At 46.2% G+C, this 13826-nt stretch overlaps 2 protein-coding genes across 9 annotated transcripts in view; one reads left to right on the top strand and one right to left on the bottom strand.

Annotated features, from left to right (window-relative positions):
- Positions 1 to 8688, top strand: part of COL17A1 (collagen type XVII alpha 1 chain) — a 55105-nt gene extending 46417 nt beyond the window's left edge. For 3 of the 4 annotated variants that reach the window (XM_089898114.1, XM_089898115.1, XM_089898113.1), the window contains 11 exons: positions 83 to 220; positions 557 to 625; positions 934 to 1074; positions 1587 to 1676; positions 1777 to 1887; positions 2371 to 2517; positions 2800 to 3144; positions 3632 to 3769; positions 4013 to 4075; positions 4231 to 4311; positions 4672 to 8688. In XM_089898114.1, the coding sequence (XP_089754240.1) occupies positions 83 to 220; positions 557 to 625; positions 934 to 1074; positions 1587 to 1676; positions 1777 to 1887; positions 2371 to 2517; positions 2800 to 3144; positions 3632 to 3769; positions 4013 to 4075; positions 4231 to 4311; positions 4672 to 4724 (1376 nt within the window). In that variant the 3' untranslated portion in view covers positions 4725 to 8688. The remainder of the gene's footprint in view (positions 1 to 82; positions 221 to 556; positions 626 to 933; positions 1075 to 1586; positions 1677 to 1776; positions 1888 to 2370; positions 2518 to 2799; positions 3145 to 3631; positions 3770 to 4012; positions 4076 to 4230; positions 4312 to 4671) is intronic. The other variant, XM_089898116.1, reaches the window with a different exon arrangement.
- Positions 6660 to 13826, bottom strand: part of SLK (STE20 like kinase) — a 56882-nt gene continuing 49715 nt past the window's right edge. For 4 of the 5 annotated variants that reach the window (XM_022568841.3, XM_022568842.3, XM_089898117.1 and 1 more), the window contains 2 exons: positions 13539 to 13652; positions 6660 to 10342 (listed from right to left, as the gene is read on the bottom strand). In XM_022568841.3, coding sequence (XP_022424549.1) covers positions 10196 to 10342; positions 13539 to 13652 — 261 coding nt within the window. In that variant the 3' untranslated portion in view covers positions 6660 to 10195. The remainder of the gene's footprint in view (positions 10343 to 13538; positions 13653 to 13826) is intronic. The other variant, XR_016388155.1, reaches the window with a different exon arrangement.

Here is a 13826-nt window from a genome sequence, read left to right as displayed (position 1 = left end):
TCAAGTACTTCAGGTCACCTCTGTGGGGAGGACACGCCCTCTTGGGGACAAGCCTGACTTTGCTTTATTTCTTTGTTGGCAGGTGACAGTACCAGGTCTTATCTATCTGGAGTTCAGGGTCCCCCAGGCCCACCTGGTCCCCCCGGGCCTGTCACCACCATCACGGGTGAGACTTTCAACTACTCAGAGCTGGCCAGCCTCGTCGTGAGCTACTTACAGAGTAAGCCTCTCCCCACCCGCTGTAATGACACCTTCCTCCCAGGGTCCACGGTTATTCCTGGAGTCTCGTCTCTTAATTTGCTGTTTGCTTTGCCCTTTTTCTGAATGTGATGTTCAATGCTGAATTCACGGTAATCAGGCCGCCGAATCTAGCTTCAAAAAAGGTTTGTTCAGATTAAGAAATATAGAAATAAGAAATTATAAATGGCCTGCTAACACCGCCGTGCATTCATTTCCCCCAAACGGAAACAGCTGGTTGACCGGGTCTGTGATTCTGGAGTAATGAGTGCATTGCTTCAGTACCAGCTAAGCGGGTAACCAGTTTCCTTCCCCACAGCTTCGGGGTACAGCATCAGCACGTCCTCCACCTCCATCTCCTCTGAAGACATCCTGGCTGTGCTCCAGCGTGAGTCGGCTGTGGTGGGCTAGAGGGTGGGGTGCCTTCCCTCTCTCCTGGCCGCACTCGTCAGGCGCACTTGGCGGTCCCTTGGGACAAGGAGCCACTCCCTCCTCGCTCCCAGCAGCCAGCTGGAAAGGGGGCATCAGCTCTCCCCTCTAACGCCAGGCAACCGGGCAGGAGGCCCTTCAGCTCCCGGAAGCTTGATGATGTCCCCCTGGGGGTCTGAGAACCCCCAGCTCACACGTCACTTGGGCCAGTCTGTGGGGAGGTTAGGCTGGATGTGTGGTCCATACTGGCGCCTCCTCTCCTTTCAGGGGATGACGTGCGTCAGTATCTACGGCAGTACCTGATGGGCCCTCGGGGTCCCCCAGGGCCACCAGGAGCCAGTGGAGGTTGGTCCCTCCAGTCTTTGGACTATGCAGAGCTGAGCAGCCGCGTCCTCAGCTACATGTCCAGTGAGTGTCAGCCTCCGTGGCAGGGCAGGCAGCAGGGCGGGACATCCCGGAAATGGCCCCCTGTCCCTCTCCCGCCAGGCTGCACCCAACCCAGAGGGAGGGGGGCCGCTTCAGAGCTGTTCAAACCTGTGGCTCCAGAGCAGGTCACGGAGCTGGGCGAGGGAAGCCAGAATGAGTGTCCCGGGCACCGTCCTGCACACGACTCACACGCACACTTCTCTATACACACATGCACACACACACACTCCCACACACCCAGCAGGAGGAGGGCTGTGGGCACTTCGGACCTGCACTCGTCCCGGGCCCTGGGGCCTCTCCTCCGTGGTGCCGTTACCCAGGGTCTCGTGTCCGCGTTACCCTCTGCCAGTCTCTTCCCGCTGCCCCTCTCGCCCCTATCCCAGCCTCCGCTTTTGTTCAGGTTGTTTCTGTCTGGCTTCCTCTCTGACACGGTGTTTCCATCTGCCCTTCCCTGTCTGATCTGCATCCATCGCAACTTGGGATTTGTTCCTCAGGCTCCGGAGTCAGCATTGGGCTTCCTGGCCCCCCAGGGCCCCCAGGCTTGCCGGGAACATCCTACGAGGAGCTCCTCTCCTTGCTCCAAGGTACGGCCGAGCAGGGCCATCTGACCGAGTGCTTCGGGGTGGATGGCAGAGCTCCTTGGCCCAGGCTGTGACCGATCCTTGCTCTTCCTTGGTGTCTCAGGGTCTGAATTCAGAGGCATTGTTGGGCCCCCAGGTCCCCCTGGGCCACCAGGGCTCCCAGGCAGCGCGTGGTCCAGCATCAGCATGGAGGACCTCTCGTCCTACCTGCAGAGTAAGGAGTGAGGCAGGCGAGGGCTGCAGCCTGACCTCCAGGGCTCCCGCGGGTCTGAGCCAGGGCAGCCATGGAGGGCTCAGCCCAGGCACCAGTCCTCCTAGAGCGGGTACAGGGCCGGGCTCTGGGGCCCTGGAGGGGGACACACTTGACGTTGAGGTGCTTTCAGCCCTGGCAGGGGGAGAAGTGGGGGGACACCATGCGTCCAAGTCACGAGAGAACTCGGGGGCCAGCGGGTGACCAGGTGCCCAGCCGGGAGCCCCAACTCCCAGCGGCAGAAGGGCTGAGGGGAAGGGATATGATTTGGGTTGAATGAGGCCCGGGACTGGGGGTGGAGAGCAGCGGGGAGCAGTCACCCCAGGGGAGGACGGGACACGCGTGTGGGGGCCTCCCTCACCGCCTCCTTCCAGACGGGCCCAGGCTGGGAGTTCCGCGGTCCTGGCAGGGGATCCCTGATCTTTCTTTCTCTTGCCCCCTGCTCAGCTGCTGGCTTGTCATCCATCCCAGGCCCTCCTGGTCCCCCTGGCCCCCCAGGCCCTCGAGGGCCCCCGGGTGTCTCAGGAGCTCTGGTGACATACGCAGCTGAAAACAGCGACAACTTCCGGAGTGAGCTGATCAGCTACCTCACAAGTGCGTGTCCCTGACGTCACTCTCCCTCCTCCATCCCCTCCCAGACCAGGCTTCTCCCTGTGAGAGGGGCAGCCAGCGGGGCTTGAAGGGAACTGAAGGCCAAACACATAAGCCGCCCTGGTCGGTCGAGGAAGCCCGGCTTCCTCCCAGCCCACATGCTCCCGCTCGGTGCGAGTTCACATCCTGCTCAGGGGTGCTGAGGCCCTGGGAGAAACACCCCCAAGTCCCACTTCTTTCTCTCCCCCAGACCTGGCTCCCACTAATGCCGCTTCTTCCCCACAGGTCCTGATGTGCGCAGCTTCATCGTCGGCCCGCCGGGTCCTCCCGGGCCCCAGGGTCCCCCCGGGGACAGCCGCCTGGTATCCACGGACAGCTCCTACAGCCGGGGCGGCAGCTCCTCTTCTCTCGGTCGGGCCTCTTCCTACGGCTCCTCCACGGGCATAGGAGGAGCAAGCGGAGGCTCCCTGGGCGAAGGGGGAGCCTTTGGCCTGGACACGGGCCGGGGCCGAGGCTATGGGGCAGCGGCAGAAGGCGGCATGTATGGCGGTGACGGTGGTTTCGGGGCCAGCTTTGCTGGAGGTCTGGATTACAACGAGCTGGCCCTTCGGGTGTCTGACAGCTTGCAGCGTAAGTGGGGACACGTAGGCTTCAGCGCTGCGGGGTTACGGGAGCATGTGAGCATCTCCACATCCAGTAGGACAGCAGTTCTGGAATCAGACGGGCAGGGACTGAAGACAAGCTTAGTTTAAGGGGCCCAGTTGGGACTGGAACCTATGCTGCAGGGAACAGAGATGCTGGGGTCTTTGTCCTTTGTTTTCCCAGAGGAGTCTATATGACTATGAAGGTTTTCTGGTGGGGCTGAGGGAAGGCTGTTGACTAAGAAGCCCTTTCCCGGGCGGCTCACCAGCACAGCTATGCAGTAAAAGGCCTGCGAAACAAGCCCACGGAGGCGAGACGTGCCTGTCAACAGGGGAGACTAAGGAGACTCTTCCCTCGCTGCTGCACAGAAGAGCTTGGGATGGGAGCCAGACAGTCAGAGGGCACCGCGCTCCCACCGTGAGGAGGGTGCCGGGTGACCCCTGCTGCCTGTGCCCACCCACTCTGGTTTTTACAGGTCAGGGCCTGCTCCAAGGGATGGCCTACACTGTGCGGGGCCCACCAGGCCGGCCTGGGCCCCAGGGGCCCCCTGGCATCAGCAAAGTCTTCTCCGCCTACAGCAACGTGACCGAGGACCTCATGGACTTTTTCAGAAGTAAGGGCATGCCCCAATTACTTTCCCAACACTTCACTTGCCGTGTAGTCTGCTCCACAGAAACCAGTCTCCCCAAAAATCTTGTTAACACTTGAGATGCTGAAAATCGGATAAATTCTGAACCGTTTTCTTCTTACAAGTCCAAATTCTACCACTACCTGCCTGTGTTAGTCTGAACAAATCACTTTACTTCCCAAGCTCCAGGATGAGCTCTCGTCTAAGGCCAGTTTTTCCCCCTTGCAGCGTATGGAGCCATCCCAGGACCCCCTGGGCAGAAGGGAGAGATGGGCATCCCTGGCCCCAAAGGTAAGTGGTGGCAGGAAACAGCCACCAGGATCCCGTGTTAACGACTGCCTCTTGTGGGAAGCAGCTCCCTTGCCAGCACCGTGCTGGGAACGTGTGCGGCTCCTTCAGGTCCTGCACTGTGCCTCGCTTAGCCGTGCCCCCTTCTGTCCTCCTAGGTGAGAGGGGCCCTGCTGGGCCACCAGGTCAGCCTGGGCCACCCGGCCCTCGAGGACACAAGGGAGAAAAAGGAGACAAAGGTAAGCCTCACTTGCCACAGTTCCTGGAGTGCTGGGAAGCAGGCCACGTGTTCCAGAGCAAGCCTGAAAATTTTAGGCAAATGCCAGCTACGAAAGGCAGGCACTGGCAACAGCATACTTTGTGTACCTATCAAATGAACAGCCAGGGAGAAAGGAAGAAGAGTGTCGATGCAGGGAGGAAGAGGAGAACCAGGCTGGTAATGAAATAGGGTAATCAATTTCAATCAGTTGACAGTCTTACAAAAGAGTTCATCTTTCAAGCCGGTTTTGTAGTAGTCACAGTTACTGTAATTACCCAAGCGGAAGTCCCCACAGACCACAGGACATTTTCTAACTTCCCATTCATCTTCCAACTTCTAGGTGACCAAGTCTATGCTGGCCGGAGAAGGAGAAGCATCGCCGTCAAGCCATGAGCGACCCTTGGCGGAGCAGCCGCCTGGACCAGTTCTTGCAGTGGCTTATGGCGCTTATGTCAAGACCTCTCCAGAGGGTAAAAGCTGGAATCTCACTGTCCTACTGAGGCAGCACAGCAACTAGTCAACTAGAACCCTTATCTTAGTCTGGAGCAAAATATATGTATGTAGAATTCAGTCCAAGGTACACAGTCTGAAACAGCTTCACGGGGTAGACCCAACAGTGGCCGCATGCAGTGTGGGAGGATGAAGCTGGCCTCCCTGCTGTCCAGGCCTGAGCTCCTCGGCTTCTTTAACACTGAGTTCAAGCCCCAGCCTAGGAAAGCCAGGTACATAAAAGTTGTTTCGGGAGCCCTTGAGCTTCACCTTAAAAATGAGCCCAGAAAATGGAAGATGGGGTGGGGGGGTGCCTTCCTGGGAGCCACTCGATGGGACTGTTCTCGTCAACGCTGCAAGGCTGTGCTCTCACCTCCTCTCTCCTCTCTTCACTCTGCCTTCTCTAGTCATAGGAAAAAACTCTCAGCTGAAAAAACTTAAGAAATCCACTTCCCCTGAAGGTGGTGACAGGGTTTCTACTAGTATTTCTCACTATGTATCACATTCCCACTTAGGAAGTTTGTTTGACTGCAGCTATGATCTGTCTCCATAGGTCCATGCTAGAGTTGATAGTATGTTACACTGAACTAGGTTGCAGCCGATAGGAAGAGAAAGGCAGGGGGCAAGGAGGAAAGAAGGGGAGGGGAGGGGAGGGGAGGGAGAGCAGACTGCCTGACACCACCGGAAGCCGGCACCCCTGCTCTGCACTTAGGAAACGCGTGGGGGACTGGGCGCAGTTGGTTTTATTGCACTTTTCAATGTCTACAAACATTCACGTGGTCTATTAGATGAGTCATTTCAATTGCAAAATTTCCAATTAAAGGGTTTTTTCTTTTTTAATATGCTTAATGTGATCCATCTAACCAAAAAAAAAAAAAAGAAAGGAGGGGAGGAGGGAAGAAGGAAGGAAGAAAGGAAAGGAGGAAAAGAAAGAGGGAAAGGAAGAAAACATTTTTGGTTAATTAAGTTTGACATTTTACTGTCTAATGAAAACTTATGTATAATGAATGAACGCAACGTGCCTTTCTCATATGTTAGTTTTACCTAAAGGCTGACTCAATTTGTTTTTGTAATAGTAGCTTTAGAAGCTCAAGTATTATATCCCCTTTAATGATTCTTACCTTGATTAACCAGACTTTTGAGTTTTGTCCTAGTTATGAGATCTGCCTATCCAAGCTATCCCAAAGTCTTCATAGAATCGTATGCCCAAGAGAAATAGGGTAAAAGCCCAAACTCGCTGGCTTCTCTGGACAGAACCCAGATATGAGATATGTCCTCAGCTGCATGGCGGTGGATCTTAGCCTCTTTTGTTTCATTAAAAAAAAAAAAAAAAGTCAAGCATGAGCTCCACAGTATGCAATGCTCCTGGATTAGAAAATGACATGCTGTGCCTCCCTCCATCCAAGCTGACCACGTGCCAAATGGTCAGCCTAGTATGTCTACTGAATCTTGCATGAATGATGAAAAGAGGTTGTTTTTAGCAGAAGTGACGTCACAGTTTGTGAAATGTTTGGTGAGAAAAATAATCCATTCCAAGGGGAAAAAAGGACATAAAAAAAGGTATATATACATATGTCGATGGAAATATTTTAAGCACCACCCAAAGGCGGGGTTTGGGCACTGAAAGACCAGGTACCAGTCCCAAGTTACCAGTAAAAAGGACCCTCTTGTGTGTGATGACTACAGATGGTCTGGAATGCTAGTAAGTCTGAAGGGTCAGAAGATCTGGAGGACTGCGAGTTTTTAAAATATAATTAGGATTTTAAAAGATGCTACAAAATGTTCTCACGCAGGACAATCTAGTTTCAAATAGTCTCAATAAAAGACTGCTTCCCAAAGTAGAGTAAGAAATAACTTTATTTTTCATTTGCCAACCCCATGATTGAAAAGACATGTTGCTCCCAAACAGACAAGAGGCATTTTCTGAAACAAAATTCTTTCTGAAAATTTAGCTTGTGAAGTTATTACACTGCAAATCAGAGAAGGATTACAAAAAGCTACAGCCAACATTTAAAACTGGTATCACATTCTACCCTAAGCTTGGTAACAGAAGTTTTAAAGCTGTATCAAAACCATGTCAGCCACAGGATAGCAACAGTAGTGGCATTAACAACTGTTGTGCCTTCAACTTAAGAAAAGCATTTAAAATATCCCATTTCCTATAAAAGATCATTTCCCAGGAAAGAAGTGATTTATTCAACCAGAAGCCTATTAGAACTGGAACTACAGAGCTCGCCGCCTCCGCCTCACAGCTCTACATTTCCCTGTAATCAACAATATCTCTAGCTAATCATTTGACAGAATTTGGCTTCTCAGAAGAGTCTTTGTCATTTAAGCACAGTGTGGAATGGGGAAAAAAGTGTGTAGTTACAAGGGAACTAGGAGACTACAAAAGACAATCACTTCTGAAACTCACTGATGCTCAAGAAATCAGAGACCCTCCATCACAGTGGGTCTCATATGCCTGAGAGCTTTGTGCTTGAGGAAACACTACTTAGAGGTAGCTCTGGTTCTGGTTTATATTTAATTACAATTTGCTGTATCCTGTCACAGGAAAGTTTCAACATTTTCAGCAAGGTATAAGCACTCCAAATTTCCTCCTTACCCACCCTATAGCTTCCCCATAGAAAACGGTAAGAAAAAGCTTAACTGTGAGTCCATGTAGCATAGCGGCTAATTCAGCAATTCACACCCGACTATGGATTGACAGGACTAGGAAAGGCAACCTGGTGCAACGAGCTCCATGAGCTAGACCTGCAGAAGCGTGGTGGCCTGGCGTGTCCACAGCACGCAGGGAGAGGAGGGGAGGCTGAGTAATTAGGGGGCACACATGGAGAATTTCTTCTATGCATTTCATAGCACATTCTGCCACAGCAACAAAACCACCAACTCAGGAATGCCTTTGACTGTACTCTTTGATCTCAAAGATGTCTGTGTCCCTCCCCAAACCCCCCACCTACACTTCATGCAAGAGAGAAGGATTACACTTCTGTACGTGAATACAGGGCCTACAGCAAGAAGTGGGCAGGGATGGGTACAAACAGCATGGTCTATACAACAAAATACCTTTTGAAAAGATTTATGTAACTTTAAGTATTAAAATGAAGGTTTTACCTCTACATGAATATCATTCTGTAGTCCTGCTCCTACATGCACATGGTCTGGTCACTTTTGAAAGAGAACTCGAGCGTGAACAAGGAATCCAAAGGGCAGTTTTACGGGAGATGCAAGAGGTGCTAACAAACTTACCAGCGTGTCAATCGTTCTACTCTGAGCCTCTTTATTCAATACTCTGTCAACTTGAAAGGAAGAAAAAGAACCAAATATTCAGACCAAATTAATTATGTGCCATAAACTATTCAGCACACAGGATATCCTTTAAACGATACTGAAAAAATGTCCACTGCCTGAAGTATTAATTTTTAAAAAGCCAATAAACTGAAAATTTCAAAGGAGAAAGTGGTATGAGAACCTTCTTCCTCTCTCCCTCTTCAAATAAATCATTAAATACACTGGGTAACATTAGACTGTCATTTCTATCATAACAATATAAACAATTTCCATCATCACCCTGAACATTACTGTATAAAGATATATATTTTAAAAGGCTTTCAAAACATTCTTCAACCCAGCATTTGAGAATAAAGCATTAAAAGAGTTTTGTATACAGTAACACATTCATGTGATAAGTGTATGAATTTACAACCATACATAATATATATATATGTATATATATTTATATAAAAAACAAACTTGGCCAGAAGTTAAGGCTACCTACAAAGTTGTCCAAGTAAGTTATGCTTGTCAAAACAATTACAAAATTAAAATCACATGCATTTTTAAATCATCTAAACCACTGAAAAAATAAGGTTCAGCATTCAAAGTTTTCAAATTAACTGCAAGAAAGTGCTACAGATATTTACATTTTCTTAACATGAATCAGTGTTCCCACAAAGTTTCATTTGCATTTTTCACGAGCCTCAAATGTAATATAACTAAAAACTGAAATTTCTACAATTTGGTACCTGGCACTCATGACAGAACAGGCGCACATGGCAGGCAGCAAGCTTCGTCTACAAATGTACTGTCTCACACCCCGAAATATGGTTTATAATACTGTTTCGACCTGACACGTGCTTGAAATTCTAAGCCTCAAAAGGGACTAGAGTGAACATTTCATTAATAATTACACGTATCAGCACCCTCATGATAAAGGTTTCAGGCTTTTCCCACTCAAATCAAAGTAAATAATTTAAACATGGAACAAAACAAAACCAAAATATAAATGACTCGATCTCAGAACAACGAAAAGTCATTTCTGATATTTGCCTAAATATTTTAAATTCTTAAAAACTATTCTGAACAAATGCCTCTTTTAAGATTAATTTCATAAAAATATATTCATAAATATAACACAGAGCCTGCCAGCCTCCAACAGTTTTAAACAGAATTTGCTAAGATGGGAGAATTCATTTAACCAGCTCATGTATTATTTTCAGGAAATAAGCTGAGATAGCTATATCTGTATTTTTTTTAATTTGGTGAGTTTTACATTTCCAATTTGGACATCTAAAAGCTACCGTTTATTTTTTTCATCTTTCCAACTTTGTACAACATATACTTTAGGATGAAATTTTCTAACAATTGGTAATAGGAGCAAGATTTAAAAAACAATAATGCTTAATGCTAAGGGTGTTTTGTCCCTGTTGAATCAAAAAAGGAAATGCCATTTTAGACTCAACTGAAATTTAGTGTTTTAGGCACTATTTTAATAAAACTAGCACCCTTAATTATTAGCTCATGTCTAAACAGGTATTTTAGACAAATTATTGAAATAATTTTTCTCTTTTAAAAGAGTTTGATGCTAACATTTAAAGGTAACAGATTTATTTACTGAATCAATATCACATTTTGAGCAACTCATAGTTTTTTCATGAGAGCTGATTCACCAAAAAATTAATCCAACTCTCTACAGCAGTTTCAACTATAGATTTTAGGCATCATTGAGAAGTTAAGTCAGGAAAAAAGATATTTAGTAATACTTAAGTGACGTAACAGGGTTTTTTTAAATAACTTTAAACATTATCTCTCTACGAGTTTTTCAGGTAACAGTATCTAAACAACACAATTTTTAAGATTATATACAAAAATCACCTTAGGGAATTACTGCAAGATGCTACTTTGCCAGCATGGCCCAGCATCTGTCTTAGTGCCTTTCCCTTTATCTTTGCTAAACAAAACAAACAAAAAACCATCTAGACGGTGAGGCAGGTGATTGTCTTCGTGAGCTCTCTGATACAGACTATGGCAGAAGATGAAGAGAACGGAATGACATACTTAAGAAGACAAACCCAACCACAGAATGCTTCCCATTGTTATGATCCAGTGGAATGCAAGCTAGGAATAGGATAGAATTTGGAAATCCGGCTCTGTGTTGATGGGTTAAGGCATTCAGACTCCCCGGTCATTTTAAAGAACACTTCCTGTTCCTGTAGTTTCCTAGCAAACTCCTCTTCCAGTGTCTTAAAAAGGAAGGGAAAAAGAAATTATGCACTGGTATTAAAAACAGAATTTACTCTGACAGCCCAGATAAAATTATTTGCCCCAAAGACTTTGTTATCCTAAGGAAGAAGAGACTGCTCAACAGCTAGGACCATAGGCTGTACAGCCAGCCCTGGGTTCAAGTCCTGACTCAGCCACATGAATGGATAACTTGGGGGTAATTACTTAACTTCTCTATATTACAGAATCATTTCATTCTTCTGCTATGAAACAGCGATAATACCATCTACTTCTACTGGGTTGCTATGAGAGGATTAAATGTGATAATAAGGTACTTAACACACACTAGGTACTCAACAGATGGCACCTATAATTAACTATTGATATTAACTGTCTCTTCCACATGGAACTTACCATTTTCTATTTTTTTATTTTGATTACTGATGTGCATGTCTTTTCTTTCACATTGAACTACACACTGCTTGAAGGTAACACCTAAACCAGATTCATCTTTACAACCCCACAATATGGAACAAATATAATAAGTGCTTGATAAATATCTGAGGTATCAATTACTTTGTGGACAAGTGACTCAGGAGAAGTACTGCTGTAAAAATACAAAGTACAGGAAAAGATGGAAGTATAGGAAGGTTTCTCAGAGGAGGAAAACCATGAGCTTAGTTTCAAAGGAAAGATAAGAATTTGACAGACAGGATGGGGAAGACACGCCAGACAAAGTGAGCTGAAACAATGCACAGAGGCAGGAAACTGTGGAGTTGCTGTGAGTAACGGTGATTATACCCAGTACTGGAACATGAACTGGGAACAAAGTGGCTAGTGGGAGACGAAGCTAGAAGGGCTGATATGGGCAAAGTGTGGCACTATGAAGGCTTCAAAGTCAAAGTGAGGCGTTTATATTCTACTCTGTTGGAACTGAAGATTTATCAACACCACTATGACAGTAACAGAGATGCTCTTGAGGATAAACACTCTGGTGATGGCAGGCAAGTAGGAGGAAAGGGAACAAGAGACCAGAAGGACCATTAGGACATTACTGAACAATTTTAAGCCAATAGTAGGAAGACAGTAAAGGGAAAGAGAAATATTATGAAATAAGAGTCAAAATTATTTGTCATCTGATTGAATGTGGGGTGTGATGGAAATGAAAGGTAATTCAGGTTTCTAGCCTAGATGTCAGTTAAGAGAACAGAAATGTTAGCAAGAACACCTGATGGTGGGTAGGACTGGAGAGAGGGGGAAAGATGAGATGGAGATGAAAGAAAGATTTTGAGTTTAGTTTTATCTCCACTGAGTTTACAATCTTTAGTCAACGTTCAACAACATTCAACAGGTATGTACTGATCATTTACAGTGTGCAGGAATTGTTCCAGAAGCTGGGTATATATCAATGAACAACGAGATAATGTCCCCGCTTTCAAGGAGCTTACATTCTGGTGGGAGAAGACACACAATAAAGAAATGTGTCTGGTGGTGATGAATATTATGAAGAAAAACAAAGAAAGGTTGAGGGGATAGAGAGTGTTCGAGGTAGGCATTGAAGCTATATTTTATATACAGTCATCAAAAAAAGAAACCTTTGATGAGATGACAATGGGACAGAATGAATGAAATAAGGAGGAATGGAACATCCATATGGAAAATGAGAGCTGAGAGCACGAACCGATAAGAAAAACAATAAAATAATAACCATAACAACCATTCATTGGATCCTGACCACATCTCAAGTACTGGGACAAGTACTGTACACGCATCACTTCCGTTAACTGTCTTAACAACCCCAATTAGGGAGGTAGTAACATCCTCATTTTACAAATGAGGAAAGCTGGGCTCAGAAGTGTTAAGAGACAAAATTAATCAGTGTCAGCACTGAGATCTGAACCCAGACCTGTATGACTTTATAATTCATGTTCTATACAAGTTTTGGAATTGTCCTTAAACATGCAGCTGAAGCCATGACAATCTACAAGATCATCAAGATAAAGAGCAGAGGTAAGAGTGTAAAACTGGAAAATGTCTACATTTCCGGTGACTAGATGACAAAGAAAGAGCACAGAGAAAGAAGAGAGTATGTCACAAAAGTCAGGTGAGAAGAAAATTTTAAGAAGGTTTTTAAGAAGAACAGGTAGATAATGCCACTGGTGACCACTGTCACCCAATTCAACTGGGGAGGAATTTGAGGCGAAAGCTAGACTGCAAAGGGTGAAAGGAGGAACTGGAGAAGGGACTTCTCACTTTCACCCCTCTGTGTACCCTTTGAATGCAGAAACACATGAATGAACTACCTATTCAAAAATGTAACAAAAAACAAAATTCAAGTTAAAAAGCCACACTATTAGCACACGGTAGGTGCTAAATACATATTTCTTTGATTAACCCACTGGGTGAATGGAAGAAAGGAATGGTTGAAATGTATAGCAGGCAGGAAGCCCAAGAGAAAATAAAGGTTTAAATTTGACAGTTGGCAAAGAGAGAGAATCATACAGTAATAGCAAAGACAGAGTTAAAATGGTTGACCAGTTAGACCAGGCTAGCGGGGAGTCAAGTGCAAACAAAGAAGATAGCTAGCTGGCTGGCTGGCTGGCGCGGTGTAGAGAGCCATCCCTATTTTACTAAATTGTCAATTAACACAGCACACAAGGGCCGTGTAATCTGGCTCCAGTCGACCCATCCAGACAAAGCTGTCATCCCTTCCCTCTCTCCCTCCCTAATGCCTACACACAGGCACACACTCCCTCTAATGCTACAATGATAGGGAGCTACTTATGATTCCTGTACACATTATTTTCACTCACTCTCTTTTCTGTACTTAAATTGCCCCCACTCCACTCCGATCTGTCTGTCCTCCTAGCAAGCTCTTACTCATCTAACAAGCCTCACTTGGCTTACAAGGCGTCTCCTCTCTAACCCTTCCTGACTTCCCTGAGCAGACTTATGCACTCGTCCTCCTTTGCTGGCACACTGTGCCCCTCTGCTCTGTATCTTGTGCTTACCTCCCTCAGACAAATGCTGCTACTGATCTGCAACGGCTTGTCAACTAGATTCTGAACCTTTCGGGGACAGGGACTTTGACTCTTCATCTCTGTGTCTCCTGTCCCTGACACTGTTCCTGACACATATTAGGTAAAAAGCCAATAGCTGGGAGGATGGAGGGATGGATGAATGCAAGCATATTTTAATTAAAGCTTTTAAAATTACCTTTTTCCTAGGTCTCAATTTCTCTCTCCATTCCTTTAATTCTTGGCTGTGTTCCTCATCTAACTCCTTTAGTTTCTGAGTCTCATGCTCAACCAAGAGGTGGCATTTTTCATTCTGAAAATAAAGTTTGGATTTAAAAAATTTCAGATCAAGCTGGCAATTTTTCACAAATACAATTATCTTCCAAAATAATAAAGTATTCATCAAACATAAAGCTATTACTGAGGTTGAAATTCTCCTCTAACAACCAAAGGCCAAGAATCATGAAGAGTCATAACTTCATTTTTG

This window comes from Delphinapterus leucas, chromosome 16, assembly GCF_059928025.1.
Source record: "Delphinapterus leucas isolate spDelLeu-1000000601 "Yukka" chromosome 16, BTC_Dleu_Yukka2, whole genome shotgun sequence".
NCBI classification, from domain to species: Eukaryota; Metazoa; Chordata; class Mammalia; order Artiodactyla; family Monodontidae; genus Delphinapterus; species Delphinapterus leucas.
This window is presented reverse-complemented; position numbering and strand designations above follow the sequence as displayed.